Source organism: Asterias amurensis, chromosome 11, assembly GCF_032118995.1.
Source record: "Asterias amurensis chromosome 11, ASM3211899v1".
Taxonomy (NCBI): Eukaryota; Metazoa; Echinodermata; class Asteroidea; order Forcipulatida; family Asteriidae; genus Asterias; species Asterias amurensis.
This window is the reverse complement of record NC_092658.1, coordinates 11,043,993-11,069,695: the sequence shown is the minus strand read 5'-3', so window position 1 is coordinate 11,069,695 and position 25,703 is coordinate 11,043,993. Positions and strand designations below refer to the sequence as shown.

Here is a 25,703-nt window from a genome sequence, read left to right as displayed (position 1 = left end):
AAATCAACCATTTAAAGAGTAAAACGCACACAACTTTGTGCCACACGGGTGTGTTTTTTCTTTCATTATTATCTCGAAACTTCGATGACCGATTGAGCTCTAACTTTCACAGGTTAGTTATTTAGTGAAGGCTAGTCTTTGACAATTACCAATAGTGTCCACTGCCTTTAACACACCAGTTTGCGCAGTGTATTTTTTGTTTGGGGTTCTAGTCAGTTTCCCTTGTGGTTTACTTATTTTAAATATTAAAATATCTGAAAATAAATAAAACACAGGATTGAGAATTGTTCTAAACAGTACTTTCCTCCTTTATTAAGAAAATGGCATAAATGAAACAAACACAAAATACCACGAAAGAAATATTGATATCGCTGTGCATTAAAATTTGCAGTGCTTATCATCAAGTAGGTTTTTAAGGTAATTAATTTGGGGGAATATTTGTGGCAGTGGACACTATTGGTAATTACTCAAAATAATTATCACCATAATACCTCACTTGGTAACGAGTAATAGGGAGCTGTTGATGGTATAAAACACTGTGAGAAACGGCTCCCTCTGGAGTAACATAGTTTTCGAGAAAGAAGTAATTTTCCACGAATTTGATTTCGAGACCTCAAGTTTAGAATTTGAGATCTCGAAATCAAGCATCTGAAAGCACACAACTTCGTGTGACAATGGTGTTTTTTTCTTTCATAGTTATCTCGCAACTCCGACGACCAATCGAGCTCAAATTTTCACAGGTTAGTCATTTTATGCATATGTTGAGACACACCGAGTGAGAAGACTGGTCTTTGACAATTACCACTAGTGTCCATTGTCTTTAAAACCAAGCTATTGTGAAGTAAAAGAGCGCCAAGATTAATCCCGTTTCGAGTCCGAAGGCGAAGGTCGTGCGTGTAGCATTGTTCGCGCGATAAGGTTTTAACGTTCATCCTCAAGCATTACTCCTCTGTAGTTCAATTAATTAACCTAATAAAATCCCTTGCCCTTATTCATTCAAACACCTCCGTCAATATGTAACCAATTAAATAAAAAGCACTGGCCAAAATAAGTCATGCAATATGTAAGATCAAAGCAGTGATTTTGAATTTTATATAAACATAATTATTGTTCTTCACTAAAAGAAACTCTTTGATATCTCGATCGTGCCGAATCACTTTATGTCAATTGTTGTTGTTGTTGTTTTTGTTTTTTTTGTTTTATTTATATGTACAATTTGTGTCTACATAAAAATTATGTCTGCTTAAAAATTATGTTGCCCCCCTCTGTCTAGCTTTTTTGTTAATTACGTAAATTGAGATAATTATTAAACATAAATGAACACAAAAACAGCAAGAATGCAATTACAAAATTCCCTTTCCCCTACCTATATAACTTTAAAGGCAAAGTATACCTTTAGTTTTTTTTTAAACCGTTCAATTGTTACAATCATTTATAAATGAAGATCTAAAACTAACCTATGGAAATGATACACACTAAGTTCTATTTGCCCCCTCAGTATCATAGCCTTTGTTTTGCAGCCCATCGCCGAGAGAGGGCGGTGTCATTTCTTCACCGTCTGCTCCTCGGCCGTTCGCTGTACCTCTCTTCGCATCGTCTTTCGTATTATTAGTAGCATCACCGTTAGTGGCGAATGAAACAAGGAAGATCACGACGAAAGCAATGAACTGCAGGGCGATCAGCCCGGCCGTCAGGCCGTAGATGATCATGCGGAACCGCTCGATGTCGTACACGGCGCACGAGCCGCGCTCACCGCATAAACTCTGCCACACGAGACATGCTGAGTCGATGCAGGCTCCGTACAGGTATGGAAATGGTATTGATCCTAAATAATGAAGAGGATAAACAAAGAGTAGCAGGCGGATAGGCGATGGATCGTTCAGTGTTTTCGGGCCAACTCTCTGGAACACATTACCACGTACCCCAAGGTCCTTTCCAACAGTTTATGCTTTCAAACGCAACCTCAAAACTTATTTATTCTAGTGTATTATAATTATTTGCTTTTGTTTGTGTGTAAAGCGCAAGGATAATTTTGTTGGATTTGCGCTATATAAGAGCTGGTTTTATTTATTATTTATTATAAGAACCTAAATGGGCACTCTTGATATGACAGAAATGTTTTCGGATCAAACTGATGAGTCAAATTCCAGGTCCCATGGCATGTAACCTGGAACCCGGGTCAATTTTGTCCCACCGTTTTTTTATAATGTACCGTAGTAGGCTACTAGTGCTTATTAAACTTGTCGAGTACTACTCATTTTTTCTTACTGAATGGATCACCCATGGTCTCGAGATAAATAAGCAATAAATAAATACATGAATAAACTCACCTAATACGAGCATAATAACTCGGCTAATACCAAGAGCCAGAGACTTGTCCGACGGGCTGACAGAGCTGGAAAAAATTATTACAAAAACCAACATATTTTAATATTAATATTTTGTAATCATAAATATTCTTGGGAAAACATGAATTGGATGTTTTCTTTTCTCAAAAAAATTAATTGTGTTTACCAGGGTTCCAACTATACTAAGAAACATAAAACAGTAGTTTCATCAAGATCGGACAGGCCTGTGACAACCTCGTTCCTAGTGTCGTACGAGTTAGCCAAGCCATTTTTTAATTCCAGATTATGATCATGAAGACAGTGCTCCTTACTTAAAAATTGTTATAACTTTTCTTAAAACCCCCGCGGTAATTCGCTGCTCCATTTCATGGAATCCTCTCATGGAATCCTTTTTCCTTACCTTACTATTATAATGATCCTCGGTGACGTAGCTGAACTTAAAGTCAATGCCCATACCACCATTAGAACAACGAAGACAATCATGTTAGAGCAGTTGTACTTGCAATGACCACTTGTTAACATAGAGGGCGTGGGTGAGATGGTGACGTCAGAAGAGGTTGCGAGAGAGACGTTCGTGGAACACGAACAGTTGCTATACGTCTACGAAAGAAAGACAAAAAACATATAAATTTACTATCAGTCAAACTTAATGATTGCTTTGTTTCTAACAAGTTAGTTCAACATTTTTTTTTTTTTGTACGACAATGTTTACAAACTGTGTATGTCTGTTCTTGCTTTGAATCGATTGCTTCCCATAGTTTTCCAACCTTGTGTGGCATATACTCTGGTTTTGACGTTACATGTAATAGAGGGGTCTACAGATAAATATTCATGACCATTTGTAATGAGTTTGTATCGCTGCCGCTTCTTATTAATGTCTCCACACATGTTGTGTTTCAGCCAGAGCTAAGCACATTCTTTGGCACTTTCATTGAACTAAACAAAACTACTCTTACCAGATTAAGTTCATCAGCCAAAATACCATGTCACGTGCAGTTGTGCTGGTCTCTTGCTCATTTCTGCTCAGCAAGACATGTTGAGCAACCATTTCTGTTTAAGCAGCTCTATATTTGGCCCTGGAATGATGTGTATTCGTTTACTATAATGTTAACACACGATACCTTATTTTCTGAGACATCCTCACATCCAGCGTGACAAGGCGAGAAAAAGGTGACACCGTCCGGTCCGCAGTACGGGGTGAAGGCCCCTCCATCCGGGCACAGACAGTCGGAGTTACACGGTACTTTGAGACTCGTTGGGTTACTATATAAATCAATAAATGCACTGATCGTTAGCATTGTTAATAAAACAACAGTAGACACTATAGAGATCATAGTTTCTGCATAATTGTCAAAAGTAGTTAGTGTGCTTACAAAAAAGATCAGTCAGTAATTCTTTGTTTATTTGGACGTTAACGCAGTATGAGACACCAAAGAGGCTTTGGACCACCACGGGACGGTGTACGCAATATCGAGAGAGGTCAAGTGGTTAGACTGCAGGACTTGCAATCACAATGGTGGGTTCGAATCCTACCAAGCTAACCACCGACCTCACGTTGACCCAATCCAACCATGGAGCTAACCACCGACCTCACATTGACCATATGGTCAATGATGGTCAATGTGAGGTCGGTGGTTAGCCTGGTAGGATTCGAACCACCAATTGTGATTGCAAGTCCTGCAGTCTAACCACTTGACCTCTCTCGATATTAGGTCCATAATACTATTTTCGTCTAGATATCCGAATCAGAACTTCTTGATTTGTGAAATTCGTAATTGTAGACGTTAAACCGAATGTTGATATGAGAGAGATAATCTGTTGTGTTGCCAGCTTGGTGTTTATATCCCCTTGTGGGAGTTTGTCGAGTTTCCTTCGTAGGAAGATCATCTAAACAAACAAACAAAGAAACAAACAAATAAACAAACAAAGAAACAAACAGACATGTTGACTTACTCGTGACCATGGTATCCAACAGTCACCCCAGCAATGGGTGGGTTGTCGCACCCGATGAAAATCAGAGCCACAGCACAACAGCATGCAATGAGTGCAGATACACATCCCATGATCGACGAGCCACGAACCGTCAGAGCGTACTTTTTGATGAAAAGCCCGCCTGCCAAGGCGCCCAAAGCCCAGGGTGGTACAAATGCAAAACCTGGCAGAGGGAAATTGCAAAGCATAGTGAAACTTACACGTTCAATGTGTGCGTAAGACATGGTAATGTTAAAATAATGCCAGCGTGTGCTGAACATGTTCCTTTTTGCAGGGTTTAAATGAATTTGTATTCAATTAGTTTACATTTTCGGTGTGATGGCAGGAGATCATTTTCGTCTACCCATGACAATTGGACATACTGATTTTGTTCACAAAGGATGCCTGTAGTCCCGCCCCTCCTAACCAAATCACTGATCTTTACTCATTAACACCCCCTTCGAGGGACGTGTGGATTGGTCCAGCTTAGGATATCATGGCATGTAATTAAGACAATGGAAATTGGATAGGGGTTGGAGGAAGAGATAGAGGTTGAAATAAACAAACAGACTGTATACCCGCAGTGAGGTTTGCCATGGAGACATCGAGCCCGAACTCCACCTGCATGTACTTTGGAAAAAATGCTGCAAGTGAGTAGACTAGGGCGCCCTCTGTGATGAAGGACAGACTAGCCAGGAGGAAGATACCGTTGGTCAGGAGTCGCCATACTGCCCGAGGCCACTCTAAAAATCAAAGATAAAACAGGGATAAAGTTCAACACGAAAGAAACACCTACAGTATTTTCTTGGAGACATTGAGATTACACTAATCGAAACGTCGAGTTGTTGGAAACCAAGTATGTGTGCATTCACTGTGGTTGTTTTGACAGATAAGATAACAGCATGAACATCTGACATCACGCCTCTAGGCTAGTGAATTACGCCAGATACCAGCCTTGTTGAGTGGGTGGTGTCCATCCGTACAATGTACCTACGACCTCGCATTTATTTCACACGGATAAATTATTCGCAGTAAATTCACATGTACATGTACACAAATGAATGACATTGTGAAACAACAATGTTTCACACAACATCATGCGCACGTACGATGGGTGCAGACGGTTGAATGTACAATCTGACATTACATCACCTTGCACAAAATCATAAACACAGCTATGGAATGCTTACGTCACAGCATGCTAATCCAAATGCCAACATTGAATCCAATGAAATCATTGGACTTTTAAGACCAGTGCATTACCCTTGAGGATAAGCCAGGGGACCAGTCTAGACCCTGTGGGGAATCAGTGAGAAACATTGTTTACCTTTGAGATCCTTCAATGCAGATTTTGGTGTATCCTCTTCTTGGTCAGCCACCTTGGTCTGAGCTCCCTTAACATCCTCCTCCTCATCGTCGTCTCGACGAGGAATCCTCCTCGGGAAGCCGAAGAACGGCAGGGAGAGAGTAAAGAATGCAGCCGCTACGATGAGGAGCCCAAGCCACCAGGCCCCCACCCATCCTCGGTCTTTAGGCGTCAGCGTGATGGAAGAGACGTCCACGCGGTAGAAGTCCACCCAGAGGCTGACCGCTCCGTTGGCGATCAGGAAGCCGATGATTGCACCAAGCCCGAACATGCTCTCCAGTAAACCTGAAGCATTTTATGATATTGGTTTGCGGTATTATTTTGAATCTACTTTCTGATTATGTTCTTTTGGGGAACCTGTCTGGCTATTTGCTGGATATATTATGTTATTTTGAGAGCTTTTCTGGCTATTTCCTGGTAGATTATGTTCTTGTTTGAGAACTTGTCTATAGCTATTTGATGAGCAGATTATGTTGTTTTGAAAACATATCTAGCAATTTGATGGGCAGATTATATTCTTTATATTCTTTTGGGAAATTGTCTAGCTATTCGACGGGCAGATTATGTTCTTTTGAGAAAATTGTCTCACTGCATTTGTTCTACTGCTGCGGAGTAGATTTTCGGAATCTGGGACACTTCTCAGTTCTAAAAAGAATTGTCCTGTTTATGTTACTATACCTTGTCAGAACTCGTATGTAAGAAATCGGCAGGGAATATTGCTTTGCTCGATGGATCGAGGGGACGTCTTGTTACAAACTTCACTGCTGCAGAGTGAGTTCTAATATTGGTCCCAACGTTTCGACTACCCATGCCTTAGTAAACATCAGGATATGATATATACTTTCATTTAAAGTCATATAACAACCAACACGATAGTCCGGATAGTTTTAATGCTGTTGTATAAAAACACTATAAAAAATCGAAACTTTTTGAAACGTTTTGAAACTGTACTCACCTGATGCCAAGCCAGTGGTTCCCCTTGAAGCGTTATCGTCAACATAGGCTAGAGCCAAGGGTACCAGCGGCCCATAACCTAGACCCAGTATTACCTGTCCAATGATAATGAGCAAGAATGCCACATTGTTATCTTGCAGTATCTGTCGCTCAGCAGCCTCACACGACCCTTCCTCATCCCCACCATCGGTTCGGCAGACCCCACCAAATCCCCCCGAAGATGAATTGGATTCTCCGGGTATCTGATACGGTGGGAGGATGAACTGCGGTAGGGTGTGACAAAACGCACCCAAGGCGAGTAGGACCCCGCCGAGAGCTATCCACACCGGGCGACTGCTCGTTGATCGCCCGCCGAAGTGCGTGACAATCACGGTCGAGATGACAACACCGACCGTGTACATGGACGCACTGAGGCCGATCTCCGAAGCGCTAAGCTGGTAGCGGGTCTCGATGGTGGTGACGAGCCCCTCGAAGACGGCCAGTGCTGCCGCAGAGAAACACAGGAGACTGCACACCCAGAAGATGAAGAGGTTTAGAGAGGTAAATCGCTGAAGACATCGTGGGTAAAAGAAGATGCAACAGCACCACATGTCCTCCTTATTTACGCGGTCATCATCCCCATGAGTTGAGTTGGTTCGTTGATCCCTGGCCATTGCGCCTCTCCTCTAAGCACGGTGTTTTTGTTTAACTTCACGGTAGGCAGGTGAGCAGTGCACTCGGCTTTTTTTTGAAGTAACGGTCGTTTTCGCCTCAACTCAAAATGCTACCTACATGTTCAATGAAAATAACAATGGCATAAAAACTAAATTGAATTGCTGTAGTAATCATCAAATTCACGGGAAGAACTGGTTGCTAACAGAAAATCCAGAATAAATATGTGTTAGTATACACAGCCAGGCAAATCTCAGGTAAAATATTAGTGGAATAATTAAGTTGTGATATACAAACTAAGTAGCATTTAAGATGAAGCACACACGTTGTGAAAACGTAGTATTTTGGTCTCATTCAAAATATTAATCTTAAAAGGACTCCATTAACTGCATTTAAAGGCACAGGGGTCGACTTCACAAACAGTTAGGACTAGTCCTAAGAGATATAAAAAGTACAGCTAGTCCTAAGTTAGGACTAGTAACTCGTCCTAACTCGAGATAAGACTAGTCCTAACTCTTTGTGAAATCTACCCCTGGACACCTTTGGTAATTGTCAAAGATCAGTATTCTTACTTGGTGTATCCCAACATATGCATAAAATAACAAACCTGTGAACAGTTTGACTCAATTAGTAATCGAATGTGCAGGAGAATAATGAAAGACAAAACACCCTTGTTGCATTTAATTTGTGTGCTTTCTGATGCTAAATATCTTTCTCAAAAACTAAAACTATATACGTTACTTCAAAATGAGTAATTTCTGTACTAGAACCTCTCCATTGATTGTTACCAAGTAAGTTTTATGCTAAATTTTTTTTTTAAATAACTATAAATAAGTGCTCAGTGTCTGTAAAGTGGACTTATTGCTGTATCAAAAAGTAGTGTGAGATTTTAAGGAACTTGTGACTGAAACAGCCGGACGCGTAGCGCTAACATACTGCCCAAGACAATAATGCGTTTCATTCAATAACAACAAAATGGCTGACACCGCAAAAATGGAGAAATCTGTTCCTATAGATGACTATAGTTGCATGCATTGTGAAACACTATATCTTGAACTAATCCAATGGGTGGGTCGGGTATGCAGTAAGTGGTTGTCTTTTGCTTTCGTCATAAACCACCGGTTTATTGGGGGAAAAAAGGCGATGCAATGCATTTTGACATTTTAACACACACACTAACCACTCAATCCATCATCATGTTCAGAAATGGTATCCAGTAAACAAATAAAGTCATAAATAATGACAGTTATTAAGGGCGAGAGTTCCTCGGGACCTCGTCTGGTTTCCGATCACTGCATATTATGTGTTGTAGACCATACATGCATATAAATAATATAATTGTTGAACGCTATGACGGGGTCCACGGTTTTCTTACACTCGAGGGGAAAATAGCACCCTCCCCTCGGCTTCGCTAACTAAACCTTAGTTGAAGTCAAAGCTAATTCATTAGCAGAAGCCGATGATGTATAGCCAATTACTTGGTCGAAGCTAAAGCATTAGTTTCGAAAAGGACTTTGCGTAAAATGCTAATACTAATAGGCGTAACTGTAGTCTATGGTTTATGGACGTGCTAAACCAAAAAGTGGTTTCATGTTTATTGCCAAATGGATGCAAGATGTGACCTATTGGTATCTGATAGGAACTGAACACTTAGGTTGTTTATTTACACATTTCTGTCACATTCTTCTCGGTTTTTGTGATTCCGTTTATTAAGTGAACGCACTTAAAGGCAGCTTAAAGGCAACTTTTGAGTCTACTTCCCTTATTGCCTTAGAGCGATAAACCCCAAACTGCATGATGGCCATCCGTCTCTTTATCGTTTTGGTGATCACAAAAAGTGAAAAAAAGCTGCCAGAATTCCACACTATCGGTGAAATTAGTTTACATCAGATAAAACCTGAAATTCAACCGTATTTTCGAAAGCCATACCCAAAGTAGAACAGACCTTGGGTGTTTTATAGTCATGTATATTACAATCGAGAGCTTGTGAACGATGGTCAATGTCATAGCCGACTCAATAAACCTGACACCGAGTGACCTGATCAATTTTGAGACCCCACTAGTCTAATAACATAAAAAGGGTCACACAATTTTACTCCAGGGGCCAATTCACTATTTACATGTCACCATTAAGAGCATTTTCTCTAGAATTGGGGAAAATCTAAATTTTTACTAAAACGTTGATGGGAAAGTTGTTAATAACAAACACAAAAATCTCAATATTGAAAATTTGATCACTAGACCCAGTTATCTAAATATGTGAAATTCCATCGCATTAGAAACAAGAAAACCCACTTCACATTCTTGAGTCGTAGGCTTAGCTGAGTTTGTTTATTCGTGACTTGTTCAGTCGTAAGTGATGTTGAATATTTGCATGGTTTAGATAAGTTGAAAAAGGTAACATACGGGAACTATACCACTCAATCTCCTTGCTTGAGAGAGTTGGCCCTGAAATGGGTAGTTGTGGCATCAACTTTCCGAGTAGTATATTCTGGATCTCCTTAGCTACAGAAGTGCAGAATTAATTGTTGTTTTTATATTTTTTTCATACAGTTCTTTACTTCAATGATTTCAATAACAAAGTTTGAATTTCAGAAGCATGTCTTCCCCCAGCATTTCTGAAGTATTTATTACGTGCTGTGCTGTTCTGAATACCACAAAATACCAGAACAAATCTATTGGATATTGTTTTCATGCGAAACCTAGACTTCTGCCAAAACATGCTCCCTATTTTTCTTTTATAGACCATTTTGTGGGGTAGTCTTACAAAAGAATCCCGACCCCGCCACTTGAGCTTTTGGAGTACAAGTTCACTCGGTGTGTGGTAATGGATGGGTGTAATCTCCTTTGGAATGGGGGGGGGGGGGGGTGGGGGTCAGAGCGCGCTGTCTCCCCGCCTGGTGTTTCGTTGAGTGACTTGACTTTCATGAGTCGTGGTAAACACATTCATTTTAACTCATTGGGCTATTGCTGCGAAAAATAGAGGCTGCCAGGCATACGCCGTGATATACGTAATTTTTTAGTACATTATTCAGCTTTCATGAATGGTTGATTCATTAAAAACAAATTTCCTATGGCACCAAAGGGTCGAAAAATATACAGAGAATACATAATTTAAAAATATATATATATCATAGGTTTTTTCCATAAAAGCTTATATTTTTATTCAGTTAGAAAACAAAATCCAAATAACTCTAGCCTCTAGTGAAAAATGTCATAAAACTGTTGTTATCTGTACCGAAAGATACCGAATTTTGAACCTTGTTTTATCAGACATTTTGTCATAATTTGTCAAATCAAAATACTTAGAGAGGAGACGGAATTAGGGTCTCCGGAATGTCATGTTTATAAAAAGTGCTGTGTTGTTTAGCCTTTAAAGCCAGTGGACACTATTGGTAATTGTCAAAGACAAGTCTTTTCACTTGCTGTATAACAACATATGCATAAAATAACAAACCTGTAAAAATTTGAGCTCGATTGGTCGTCGGAGTTGCGAGATAACTATGAAAGAAAAAAAACACCCTTGTCACACGAAGTTGTGTGCTTTCAGATGCTTGATTTCGGGACCTCAAATTCTAAACTTGAGGTCTCGAAATCAAATTCGTGGAAAATTACTTCTTTCTTGAAAACTACTCCTCTTCAGAGGGAGCCGTTTCCGTTTCTCACAATGTTTTATACTACCAACCTCTCCCCATTACTCATTACCAAGTAAGGTTTTATGCTTATAATTATTTTGTAGTAGTTACCAATAGTGTCCACTGCCTTTAATTTGACTGTGCCTCAAAAGTTGTCGTTACGAAACCAGAAGGCGTTACCGGGCAATTTGGGGTAAACGACGTGACGACAAACGCGTCGCAGCTGCGGTGTTTTCTTCCCCCGTACGATGACAGAAAAGTACCCACTCGAGGGACCGCGTTCACCTTGCTCACGGTCGTGGAGCAACAGGGGCGATTATGTCCCATGAACCACCAAGGTATGACAAGCTATTGATCCCTGTTCAATCAACAGTTATTAATTTTGTTTTGTCGGGTGTGAGGTGGTGGTCCCATTATATGTGTTTTCAGTTGGGACACCAGTGGGAAAAATGAAAGATTTAATCCCAGATTTGGCCCAACTTCAAAGGCGAAAAGTGAGCAAGAAGGCTTACACTGTAAAAAAAAAAAGAAGAAGAAAAAAGAGGAATTTACAGAAAGTGTGGGGGGGGGGGGCTTTACTTTCGTCCTTCGAAGCATCTGACAATATTCTGCTATGTTGAGAGAAAATTGAGAAGTTGGAATTCAGATGTTTTGAAAGACAAAATAATGAAACTAAAATTATTAAGTGTTCACCGTGAGAGCTCACTGTTTCTATAAATCAATCTCAACCATCAAGAGAAATACTTCCAACTAAAAAAAACGTTGCATTCCAGGAAATATTTACCCCTGGAACAAAAAAATCTCGATTTGCCTATTTCGATTGCCATACTCGAATTAATGGCAATATGAACGTACACCAGAAATCGTTACAGCAAATCTTTGTTCGATGTTGGCACTTAAATGCCGAATATGATGGTATTTCAAATATTGTTGGATTGTTGAAAACTAAAGCATGGGAATAAAAATCTACTCCACAAAAAAAAGAAAAAAAGAAAATTGTAAAAATTATTCTAAAATACGTGTAGCAATACTATAAAAAAAAAATTGTTGACGCATCTGTAAGAAACGTTTCTCATATTCCATTTACGGGGATAGCAACTGATATACTTCCCGCAACTATCTCGAAGTGGGTTATAGTATCGAAAGCTTCTGTTTTTCTAACCGAGTATGTTTTTATCGCCATTATTTTATAGGAGTGACAACCATACATTCCCTTTTAACTCAACACATTAGCTAGACAAACTCACCCAAACAATGCTTGTCCACCTCCGCAATTCCCAGTTCTCATGCAGCAGTGGAAATGAATCACGAATAAGGTCTGTGATAAAACTGTTTCATAATTGTCGAAATCACTCTTTTATAATCAGTTTTTTTTCCCCTTTTTATTTTTGAAGGTCGACTTAACACCTGTACCTGCGCTGTACGTGTTCTAACGACACCCAAGCGTTTTTGTTATGCTGCGCGTTTATATTGAAATGTTGTCTATTTTTAGTCTCACTGAAGTTGGATTGAAACCGTTCTCCCTCTTTGGTGGCGTTTTGAACTTAAACCGGTTTTGTTTATCTCTTGAACCCATACCGAATTACCATTGATCTTTACCACTGTAATTCAAAGATAATGGTGAGATTGCAGAAAAACGTCAGGCCAAGAACTTATTTTCTTGGCACACACTCTAAACAACTTGGTTGGCACACTCTTAAAAAATAAGTGTAACATGTTGTGAAATTTTGCTGTGTCAAACTGCTGAGTTAAAATGTTGGATGAATTGCTCAAAATATCTGTTTCTTCTCTCATAAACCCATACCGTTTTACCATTGATCACTTCTACTATAATGCCAAGATAAAGAAGTCGTTGACAAAACGTCAGGCCATGAACTTTTTTCTTCGTTATACCATAGGCCCTTTTGGTTGGCACACTCTAAAGGTGTATTTATGTTGTGAATTGTTGCTTTGTAAAAATGCTTGGTTAAAATGTTGTGTGGTATTTTTATCTCACGAACTACCTTTACCATTGATCACTTCTAATCTAATGCAAAGATAAGAGTCAGGCCATGAACTTTTTTCTTCTTCATACCCTGTATAGGCCCTTTTAGTTTGCACACTCTCAACAAATAAATGTAACATCATGTGAAATTGTGCTGGGTAAAACTGCTGGGTGAAAATGTTGTATAAAAACTTTTTTTTTATCCCATTAACCCATACCGTATAACCATTGATCACTTCTTCTATGCAAAGATAATGGTGAAATGGTAGACAAAACGTCAGGCCAATATTTTTTTCTGCTTTATACCCATGGAATATTAGGTGTAACATGTTGTGAAATGTTGCTGTGTAAAACTGCCGGGTTAAAAATGTTGTGTGAAGTTTTGTCATTATTGAGTTAAACGACAAATTAATGTTGTAATATATACGATAATAACCTATCAATCATGCACGTGATTTGGCTACAGGATAATGATGATGATTTGGAAACAAACAAACAACACTCAGTTCATAACATGGACAAACAAACATTTACATCTAAGTTTTATTTTTCTATTATTATTATTAAGGTTTATTATTATGGTTTACTATTTAAAAAAAACCTGCTCATTGCAACCTACTGGCTGAATTACAAAACAGTGAACATTAAAATAAAAATAAATACAACAGGAATATTTCTTAACTGTATTTAAATAGATTATATGTTATTGAAGGCAGTGGACACTATTGGTAATTACTCAAAATAATTATTAGCCTAAAACCTTTCTTGGTGACGAGTAATGGGGAGAGGTTGATGGTATAAAACATTGTGAGAAACGGCTCCCTCTGAAGTGCCATAGTTTTCGAGAAAGAAGTAATTTTCCACGAATTTGATTTCGAGACCTCAGATTTAGAACTTGAGGTCTCGAAATCAACCATCTAAACGCACACAACTTCGTGTGACAAGGGTGTTTTTTTTTCTTTCATTATTATCTCGCAAGTTCGACGACCGATTTAGCTCAAATTTTCACAGGTTTGTTATTTTATGCATATGTTGAGATACACCAACTGTGACGGCTAGTCTTTGACAATATTACCAATAGTGTCCATTGTCTTTAAGTGAAGGGTGGTTATAAAAGTTGGGTTGGGTTGGTGGTATATTTCCTCGCCTTCCACCTGCATATAGGACTCCTGTTCAAATCCCTGAGGGGACTGGGTTTTCATAATAATCCAAACCCGATTGCGTGGGTTTTCCATTGAATATTTGTCTGGGGTTTTTCCTCCCACATCTAAACAAACTGCTTTGTTTTCTCTAAAAGAGTGAAATAACCACCACTCTTTTTGAAGAGCCATATGAAGGACAGCTCGAAATGTAAAGAGTGGTGTTTTTCACTCTTTTACATTTAGAGAGTAGGAGTCCTGGGCCTATAACAACCAGAATTATTTAACAAACGAAATAATGAATAATGAATTTTTTGACAGTCTTTGGCTTCACAACCAGAATAAATAAAATATTAATTAATTAATTAATTAATTGATACCATTACAAACTGCCATTAGATATCAGAGAGCACATGGACGTAAATAAAATAGCCGACTGAGCAAAGTACAAAATAAAACCATGCCTTCACTTGTTGACATTTATAAATGATTTTAGTGACAAAACTGTTGTAAAATATTAATATGTTCTGGCTACTTTTTCCTTTTTGATTTGTTTTTGCTTTTTGTGTCTTAACCTTTTTTTTTTGCATTATAGGCTACAACTTTGTATCCATACTTTGAATATTTGGTAACTTAATTGTATACTTTTTTTTTACGTCTTTCAATTTGAATTTGTTTCGGCCTGCTGTATTTTGAGGTTTTTTTTGTGGGGTTTTATTTTATTTTATTTTTTTTTTTTTGGGGGGGGGGGGGGGAGACAATAAACAAACAAACCAACCAACAAAGCAAAATAAACAGTTGCTTATTATTTGCTTAGTCCTTGGCTACAGAACCAGAAATATGTAATAAATGAATTATTGAATAGTAAAATAGTCTTTCACAACTAGAATTAATTAATAAATGAATTAATGAATATGACACATTAACAATTGCCGTTAGAAATCAGAGAACGTTTGTAAATTTGAGTCTGTTTCGGCCTTCTGTTATTTTTGTTTACAAAAAAAACCAAACCAACCAAAAAGACAAAACAAGGAAAAACAGAACCACAATCCTCAACCCCCTCCCACAGGCCCACGAAAAACCTACCTGCGATGTTTTCTTTGAAAACTCGACCGCTCCGATGACGTTTTCATTTACTGTCGTGTATAAAATGGCGCGTAAAAAAGGGTATTGGAATGAATTTAAAGGCACAGGGGTGGATTTCACAAAGGTAGTCTTAACTTAGGACTAGTCCTAGGCAATGCTAAGAGATAGGACTGGTCCTAAGTTAAGACCAGTAACTCATCCTAACTTAGGACTGGTCCTATCTCTTAGCATTGCCTAGGACTAGTCCTAAGTTAGGACAACCTTTGTGAAATCCACCCCTGGACATGTTTGGTAGTTGTCAGAGACCAGTATTCTCACGTGTATCCCAACATAATGCTACATATGATCATCGAATTAGCAAGAGAATCATGACAGAAAAAATACAAACTGTACTCTACTTTTTGTGCTTTCAGATGAATGATAAAAGGATGCGGCTGATGAAGTATTTTTTTTTATAATATATGAGTGAGAAATTACTTTTTTCTCAAAAACTACGTTACTTCACAGGGAGCTGTTACTATCAACAGCTCTCCATTGCTCGTTACCCAGTATGTTTTTTGCTAACAAACTTTGAGTAATTTTACCACGTGCTCTGAACTCGCACAAAAGACCAGTGACATAATCCTTGGTGTACTTTTGGTGGGGTAGTGACTCCTTCTATAGAGAACAGCACGATAGCCTGATAATGACATTAAAAACAAACCCATTCTTAATTAGGTCTATGACCCATTTCACCAGAGATAAGTTGTACTTTAAAATACTTATTCCAGATGGGAGAAATAATGATCTAGTTTCCGGACACATTTCAACATTCTGAATAGATATTAACAAAACACACTGAACTTTTTTGGAGCATATAAAACAGTTCATTGCAATTAGGTCGCATCTGTTTAAAGCAGGACATACTTTTGGTAATTACTTAACAAGTTAATGGCCGTCAAGTAGTTACTTGGAAAGGAATAGCTGTTGATAAGTAAAAAACATTGTGAGAATTGACTATCTTTGAAGTTGGTGTATTTTTAGAGACAAAATTTAAATTGTCTTACTCAATATTCCCACACAGGTCAATCCAACAAGGGTGTGTGATTCTTTCACTATTTTCGTTCAACTTCAACAACTTTCACAGGGTTTGATATTTTTTGCATTAATGTTGGGATACACTAAGTGTGGATAAACTGGTCTTTGACTTTTACCAAAAGTATTTCCCTCATCTAATCCCTCATCTAAAGTTAAAAGCCTATTATTTATTTTCCGATTTATACAAAGTTTCTCTGTACTTCTTTCTGTTATTACTTGTAATGGCCACTAGAGTACATTCATTAAGCTGTTGCGCAATACTTTTTTTTTTGGGGGGGGGGACGGCTCTATAGCTGGGTCTAATTTGTCATTAGCTTTTGGGCAATATCTAAATAATATCTCATCACCACTACATTTTGCATTCTCTCCTATATGACATCAAATTCTGTTTGTCATGTTTCTGTGCCAACTACGGAAAAACGGCACTTATGTTCATGTCGTTGAAATCGGGGTATCAGGCTTGTGCCAAGGTTCTCGTACTTCAAAACAGATTCAATCGTAGCACACATTTATAAGCCTTAATATAAGAAACAAGACATGACTTAAACTTGGCTCGGTCGAAGATTCTTGGTTTAGAAATTCAGAGATTATATCAGAACCACAACTAGCCTCACGTATTATGATTATTTCATGCAAAGAACTTATTGTTTTGTAAACCAAATCTTCTCTTAAGTTCACTGCTAATTTGGACATGTCTACAAAACACCTTTTTTAGTTCACACCAACTTTTAGATATAGTTAAAATTAGTCTGGTTTATTATGGTTGACAGCAACACAGTTGGCTGAAATACCGCTGTTTAGTGAAAAATATTTTACAACTTTGCTAAAAGCGGAGCAAAAAGAAACCCCAATATTTTACAAAACCGCAGCACAAACATCAACATGCTACATCAACACCAACAACGCAAAAAACAGACGTTTAAATGGAGTAAAGAGTGTGCCATATTTTGATAATAAAAAAAATAAAGCTTCAGATTGCTAGAGTAGTAATGGTGGAGTTGTTAAAGGCCTATCTCTGGGTTATACAACGGGGTTTTATGACACAGATAATGTGCTATAGTTTCACTTGCTCTGACATATTTCAAAATGGCAGCAATAGTGTACTGGTATGCGAACACTGGTGGTAAGTGAGCTTTAAATTTGAAATTATTGTTTTCCTCCGGAAATCATCACCAACCCTGCTGTGTGTTGTTCTTGCAAAGGGTGTGCACAGCATTGATAAAATTTACCATAAATATTGTTATGCTCATAACTTATGCAAGGCATAAAAGTGGTCATGATGGTGAAAAACTACACTCCTTAAGAATGGTTTTGATTACGATGTATTTTTGTAATTCAAAATTTTTCAGCTGCTCTTCTATAAAAAATGGCGGCTTGCTAAACACAAATCGTGCGTTGTTGAAATCGACACTACAGGGTGTTACTGAGTTTTACATCAACTTCTTAGTTCTCCTTTCTAAATAATTTTTTTTATTATAGATAAACCTAGTAGTTTTTGATATCTAAATTGCTCAAACTCACCTATGGATTGCAAATCCTGGCCACCCGTCTGGGCTGCAACTCTGTACTATTCCAACTGAACGTGGGGAACAAGATGTGGGACCACAGCCACCGTCCATCGAATCAGGCCTACTGCATACCACCGAAACAGGGTCTGCTCGCTGCAATCAACGCGAGGCAGTCAAAGTTGCAGTCTCTCGCTGGTGACAGGTTTCAGAGTCACGAACAACAACGGCACTTTCTTTTGGGCGGGACTTATGCTGAGATAGCGCAACAACTTGCGTAAGGTCAACAAGAAAACCCCCCAGAAAAGGTATACAAGAAAACCTTGCTATGAGATTGAAGTCACTTCCTTGCCATGAATGCTGAGATCATAAGGGGGTTTAGTTTGTGCTGTGGGGAGGGGCCTAGATTATGCCGAATTATGGTGACTGTTTAAACTGAGCTATGGATAACCTCTCCATGTTGTTATCAGTTCAATTTCTTCATCCAAGGTTTTGAACACACAGCTGCTGTGAATATTCATTTTGCTGAGGTGCTATAAATATTCATGTTTTCCTATTGATTGTTTTATCACAGATGTTATGTTTATCGTGTTCCTTGAGATTGAGAGAGAGCCTGAAAAGCATCGACGCCTGGCACTCTCCACAGTGTCACTGTGAGGGTTGAAGCGCCAGGCTATTTATTTGTACATAATAATGACATTTGTAGTCTGCATCTACAAACATTTTTGTCTCGCAGTAATATTGGCAACTATACTTTCAAAGGCCCTTTCTAAAAAGGCCCTTTCAAAAGTGTTAGGAAACAGGTTTTCATTACGATTAGCCAAAATGTATCAGTTTAACTAAACGTTCTTGAAACATCAGGTTTGACAGCGTCACTGAGTGACGGATACGAGCACTATTTAATAAGCCATAAATTAAGTTAAATTAAATTAAACTATCTTATACTTGAAGAGTTCTTTGTCATGAAACCGGCTTGTATTTTGTTCCCCATAGAAACTGTTAATACAGTTTGTGTTTCCTCAATAGCAGAGATGACAACTTTTGAAAGAACCAAAGAACCAGAGAGTTTAATTTGTTTCTTTTTAATCAATCTGTTTATTGTTCCAAAAACATTTGTTTGTCTTTTCTTTTTTAATCAAGGCCAATTCTAATTTTCCAAGTGTGATGGGATAGAAAAACTCTTAGTCTTATCTTATCTTACAACCTAAACGAAAAGGGGGCAGGAAACTTATATATCTGTTCTTTATTTCCTCTCGGTGTAGTTTGACTCTCTGACTATTATTATGTTTCCTCCCTTAAAGGTACAGGACCGATTTGTAATTACTCAATTTTTAGCATGAAACATTTGATATGAGCAATGGAGAGCTGTTGATAGTATATCACATTGTGAGAAACGGTTCCCTCTATAAAAAAAGTAACGTAGCTTTTGAGAAAGAGGTAATTTCTCACTCAAATATTAAAAGACTTCAGGCCTGGAGCCTTTTATTTGGCATGTAAAGGCACGAATACAAAATAAAGCAACCACGATGTTTTTTCTTTCATTTTTCTGTCGCAAATTTCGATGACCAATTGAGCCCAACTTTGTACAGTTTTTATTTTATGCATAGTTGAGATACACCAAGTGAGATTGAATAATAATTGGTCTTCCAAACGTGTCTACATCTTCATCTACATCTACGCTGGTACTCAGCAAAGTCTACTTCTAGATGTAAAAGCTGATGTGAAGACTATAGGTGTACATGAAACCAGTGGAAAGTTGTGCTCAGAAAATATGTGCAAGTAAAAACATCTGGCAGTGGACACTACTGGTAATTACTCAAAATAATTATTAGCATAAAACCTTACTTGGTGACGAGTAATGGGGAGAGGTTGATAGTATAAAACATTTTGCGAAACGGCTCCCTCTGAAGTGACATAGTTTTTGAGAAAGAGGTCATTTTCCACGAATTTGGTTTCGAGACCTCAAATTTAGAATTTGAGGTCTCGAAATCAACCATCTTAAAAGCACTCAACTTCGTGTGATAATGGTGTTTTTTCTTTTATTATTATTCCGCAACTTCGACGACCAGTTGAATTCAAATTTTCACAGGTTTGTTATTTTATGCATATGTTGAGATACACCAAGTGAGAAGACTGGTTTTTGACAATTATACCAAACATGTCCAGTGTCTTTAACAGAAGCAGAGAGACGGAAAGAGAAGAGGGATATTTCCGTCTTTATTTCCTCGATGTAATGCGATTTAGATATCAAGTTCCATCCCTCAAAACAAAAGTGGAGTTGACATTTACTTTCATAAATCAACACCTGCGAGAACATGTTCAGGAACTTGGATGACAGTGCCTGCCTTTACACTCATGCAACCGATTAGTAACGTTTCCGTCCCCCTGTTGCTTCACTAGACCTTGTAAAGACAGGGTATACTTCCAGCTAGGGTACAGTTTGGGTAATATTGTCAAAGACTATAGGGCCCTATGTCCTTGATCCGGCCCAACTTTAGAGTTGTCCAACTGCAGTTGAGATCGGTCCCAACTTGAGTGTTGACTGTATAGTTGGGATCGCCCATTATAGAACTCTACCATACAGGCTGTACAGTATGATAGCCCCCTGTTTCTCCACTCACTGCTGTCAAAGATCAGTATGTACTTGTTCCGTCCCAACTTGACAATCGTCCCAACTTGAGTGTTACAGTTGAGACGTCCCAACTGTACTTAGGTTTTCCCATACAGTACATGTACAGTACATGATAGCCTCCAATTTATTCACACTTAAAAAAAAACCATTGAAGATAACAGAAACAACGTTTTATTGATTCATAATAATTGTATTTTTAAATATTAATTTCATACTAAAATCAAACAATGATGTTTTCCCCCTTAATCCTGCTTAAAACGCTCCGAGAAAATTTCCAAGGAAATGAAAAATGTTAAAAATATATTAAGGAGACTAACGAAATGTTGAAATCATACAAAAACACATAAAGAAAAGTTTTTAAAAATTTTAACTTGTGTCTGAATGAAAACTGTGACCATTATCAGGCATCTGTAGAACATTATACCTTTTTCATTCTGCCACCATTTTGGTAATGTTCCTTGTTTCCTATAACAGTAATGAATGCATGCATTCATTACACCGAAAAAGAACCAAACTATTTTGTTTTCTTCCAGTCTCGGTTTGGTTGCATTCATGGGTTACATTGGTTCAGAGTGTGGATCAAAATCAAGATGGCCACACCATGATCAAGGTATAAACTGTAGTGTTGGGACTTACAAAGGCTCTGGCTGGTTGATTTATACTCCGGTGTTGATGACAATCACCGCGTCCTCGTATAGTACAGTCATCGTGTGATTTGGATGTTCGACTCATTTTTACCACCCCCGTTTTTACAGTGAACATAACCATCAGGCTCTCCTCTTGAGCCGCCAGGGGCAAATTTCATTGAAGTGCTTGAGTAGAAAATACTATTATTATTGGTTTATTAAAAAACATTCAAACATCGCAGCCACGAGCTGAACTGGGTTTAAAACACAGAGATTCATAGGAAATAGATATGTTAAAAATTACAGAAAACCAGTAAGAAATACAATTTGTTTTTATACATTAAAGGCAGTGGACACTATTGGTAATTGTCAAAGACTAGCCTACACAGTTGGTGTATCTCAACATATGCATAAAACAACAACCCTGTGAAAATTTGAGCTCAATCGGTCATCGAAGTTGCGAGATAATAATGAAAGAAAAATAACCCTTGTCACACGAAGTTGTGTGCGTTTAGATGGTTGATTTCGAGACCTCAAGTTCTAAATCTGAGGTCTCGAAACCAAATTCGTGGAAAATTACTTCTTTCTCGAAAACTATAGCACTTCAGAGGGAGCCGTTTCTCACAATGTGGTTGATGGTATAAAACACTGTGAGAAACGGCTCCCTCTGAAGTGGAGTAGTTTTCGAGAAAGAAGGAATTTTCCACGAATTTGATTTCGAGACCTCAAGTTAGAACTTGAGGTCTCGAAATCAAGCATCTGAAAGCACACAACTTCGTGTGACAAGGGTGTTTTTTCTTTCATAGTTATCTCGCAACTTCGACGACCGATCGTGCTCAAATTTTCACAGGTTTGTTATTTTATGCATATGTTGAGATACACCAAGTGAGAAGACTGCTCTTTGACAATTACCAATAGTGTACACTGTCTTTAATACCTTTCAAATTAGGATAAGAACAACGTTTCATGAAAAAGCAAGGGGCTGCGGACGTTTTGTAGGGTAAACGCTCAAGGTTCAATGTTGTACTCAGTTGCAGTTTTTCAAAATTTAGGCTCAACTAGTCGAAGTTGCAAGAAGAAAATATAGTGAAAAAAGCACTGTTGTGAATAAAGTGGGGCCTATTGTGTGCTTTCAGGTCAGATGCATATCTCAATTTCAAATTATTTGGGAGGAAAATTTACTTTTTTCTGTAAAGGAACACGTTGCCTTGGATCGGTCGAGTTGGTCTTTTAAAAGAGTTTGTAACCGTTTGTTATAAAATGCATATGGTTAGAAAGATGTTTTAAAAGTAGAATACAATGATCCACACAAACATGCCACTAAATTGCGTGGTTTTCCTTTTACCTCGTCGACTAACACGGTCGGCCATTTATGGGAGTCAAATTTTTGACTCCCATAAAATAAAATGGCCGACCGTGTTAGTTCGCACAGTAAAAGGAAAACCACGCAATTTCGAGGCAAATTTGTGTGGATCATTGTATTCTACTTTTAAAACATCTTTCCAACCATATGCATTTTATAAAAAACGGTTACAAACCCTTTTTATAGACCAACTCGACCGATCCAAGGCAACGTGTTCCTTTAAGACTACTTATTCAATGGGTCGTTCCTATAACAATGTCTTATAATATCAACAGCTCTCCGGTGCTCTTTACCAAATAAGTTGTCATCAATAATTGATTGGTAGGGCCTACTCCTAAAAATTGATGTTAAAGGCACTGGACTGTATTGGTAATTGTCGAAGAAAAGAATTCTCACTTGTTGTATCTCAACATAATAATTATGCACAAAATAACAAACCTGTGAAAATTTTAACTCAATTAGTCATCGAAGTTGCGTGATAACAATAGAAGAAAAAACACCATGATAGTCACACGGGTTGCGTGTTATCAGATGCTTGATTTCGGGACCTCAAATCTAATTCTGGGGTATCGAAATCAAATTCGTGGAAAACTACTTCTTTCTTGAAAACTACGTTACTTAAGAGGGAGCCGTTTATCACAATGTTTCATACTATCAACAGCTCTCCATTGCTTGTTATACTAATAAAGTTTTTTATGCTAACAATTATAATTACCAATAGTGTCCAGTGCCTTTAACCTTCTGGTCAAAATAGGCCAAAATGAGACCTGGAAATCGGTCATCCCAAAATCGTTCTGACATAACATAATGAAACACACGGCTCAGGTCTAACCCTGAACTCTTTAGTTCGTCGATTTCATAACTGTCGAACAATTAAACTCACGGTTGACTCGACATACTTCGCGCGCCAACAGGCTTTTCAACCTCGTTGACAAAGAAATCAAACTAATTGTACCCGTCCAGTTTCAGCAGGAAGTTCACGGTGGTTCCATGGGTTGAGAGTGGGCCTTTGTCACCTTGAACAAAATCACCAGACCATTCAGAGCAAAGTTATATTTAGCTTTCTTAAGTTGACGCCTTTCATTGGCTTGTCATTATTTAACCAGGCGAACAAAAGAGCAGTTCTAAAAATAGTATTTGGTGCTATTTTTGGCGTTCCCTCATAGAGCTTATTTCGATGAAATCTTTTGTTGCAACGGCCTCGACTTTCGGATAGCCGGAGGTGATCCGTCAATCCAACTGCCTTATTTTTTTTATAAAGAAGGTGCACAATGGATTTTATTTATATCAACAAGAAAACAAAACAATATTATGAAGACAGGCAAAAGTGTCTATAGCTACCCGGGCACAAAACAAACTATTAAGGGTATGTACCGGCTGGCACGCCATCGGCTTATTAGCCAAACCAAACTGTTTGCTTTTTCGAATGTTCTTTCAAGTCCTTCCAAATCAGTCGAAAGATTAGCATGAGCATCTGACGTCACGCTAAGGTGAGGCTTGTTAATTACGCCACCTATCACCTATGCAGACCGAAAGTGCAGCTGCCAGACGTCACATCTGACCAATCAAAATACAGATTCATTATTATTGCTTTATTTAAAACACCCAAACTTGGCAGCCAGAGGCTGAATTGCGTTTATATATCAGAGCATAAGAAAATATATATACTATTTTTAAAATGACAGAAAAAAATTAGGATATAAAAATATTTATTTAAGTACAAATACAAAATACAAGATATTCAAAGACTAAAATACAAAAATACTTTCAACAAGGGAGGCATAACACACCTCTTGCTATAAACTCTGTTAAGTGCTACTATTCATTTAATATTTTAAAAGAACATAAATAGAAGCACGAAATAAACAATTGCACTACAAAAAGAGCATGCAGCAGGAGGCAAGTTAAAAATAAATAGCAATTGCACCAGAAACATGTACATAATACAAACAAGCAAGGTAAAAAAATTATTTTTATTCAAGAGAGCAGTCAGGTGTGGAATGGGGCTGTTCTTATATCGATTAGTACGGCATCTAACAATGGATAACGTGTTGGAATTCCTCAAATTGTTATTTCTTGCTGGAGGGAGCCAGTCTCGGTGCATGGGGGAGTTGAGGAGGGTAGTATCAAAACCGATGGATAGTTTTTCCAGCCTATCAACCATGGGAGGAATATCAATTAGCTGACAAGTGTCCTTATAGGATTGAGTGTAAAAATGGTTATGACCAAGGATGACCCGAAAGGCTTTTTTTTGCAGCTTTTCGAGGCATTCTTTTTTACTTTTAGTTAGACCAACCATGCTGGAGATGCGTACTCAAGTGTTGGTCTCAAATACTGTAAATACACTGTTCTAAGATCTGCCACAGGGATATTACAGCGTTTGAATTGACGTAAAAAGTACAGTTTGTGGGTAAAATCTTTACACATATTGTTAATTTGGGAATCCCATTTAAGATTATCCTGGATATGAACACCTAACAGTTTCACACAGCTACTTTGAGCAAGGACTGAGTCCCCAATATGAAAATTAGGTAACACAAATGGGCCTTTCTTGAAGTTAGAACACAAAACCTGGCATTCAGAAAGCTTACGTAACTTACATTATCGTATTCAATCAGTGTATCCAATGAAACTACTGTAAAACCAGTACCTGTCTTTACCTTGTGCATAAAGACAGGGGACTAGTCAATACAAACTTTGGGTGCGACCCAGAGGTGTGCTCATCGGGGTGAGCCCATCTGTCAAGATGAGTAAAGGACAGGACGTTCACTCGCCCTCTCGTGGTGACGTCGTGCACCTCGAGCCAGTTCCACAAGCAGGGCACTTTGGGCTACCAGGGCCCAATTTCATAGCGCTGCTTAACGGTAAGCAAATTTGCGGTCTTACTGTAGCAGACAAATTTGCTTAAGCCTTAGCGTATTTTACAGGTTAGCAGATTAGGCAGCCATATTGCGTGTTTACCGTGGATTTGCATCGTGACGTCATCGTGCGGTAAGCACCGGAAGGTTGGCATGCCTTTTCGTGCGCTTACGGTTAGCATCGCTACAAAACAGAAATTGCACAGTAAGCACAAAATCGGCTGCTAATAAGCAGCGCTATGAAATTGCGGGTCCTGACGTCACACTTCGAGGCTCGCAAAGACAGGGGCCCAGTCTAGGGTGAGCCCCGGATTAAAGTAGGCCTAACCCTACTCAAACGTACCGGGGCCGGGCAGATCGGGGTCGACCCGGGGAAGCTAATCGATTCGAACGAACCCTTAGTCATGATTGGCGACGCTTTTTTTGTATCAGTCACCAGATAAAATTATAGAGGGCGCGATGATGACTGGCCAGGCTAATTCGGAGGGACTGGGCAAGTTTATAAACC

General features: G+C 38.5%; 1 protein-coding gene across 3 annotated transcripts; it reads right to left on the bottom strand.

Annotated features, from left to right (window-relative positions):
* Window positions 1-310: 310 nt before the first annotated feature.
* Window positions 311-17,850, bottom strand: LOC139944217 (solute carrier organic anion transporter family member 3A1-like). 3 transcript variants are annotated; one of them, XM_071941187.1, is made up of 9 exons: window positions 17,733-17,850; window positions 6,641-7,406; window positions 5,647-5,970; window positions 4,898-5,062; window positions 4,302-4,503; window positions 3,470-3,611; window positions 2,749-2,948; window positions 2,331-2,395; window positions 311-1,825 (listed from the first exon to the last, which is right to left on the bottom strand). In XM_071941187.1, exons 2-9 carry the CDS (start codon window positions 7,290-7,292, stop codon window positions 1,476-1,478), a joined length of 2,100 nt encoding a protein of 699 aa, XP_071797288.1. In that variant the 5' UTR covers window positions 7,293-7,406; window positions 17,733-17,850; the 3' UTR covers window positions 311-1,475. The 3 variants fall into 3 exon arrangements, with proteins under 3 accessions (XP_071797288.1, XP_071797289.1, XP_071797290.1); XM_071941188.1 differs by lacking the exon at window positions 17,733-17,850 and adding an exon at window positions 12,173-12,235; XM_071941189.1 differs by lacking the exon at window positions 17,733-17,850 and having other exon boundaries at window positions 6,641-7,429.
* Between the last annotated feature and the right edge of the window lie 7,853 nt (window positions 17,851-25,703).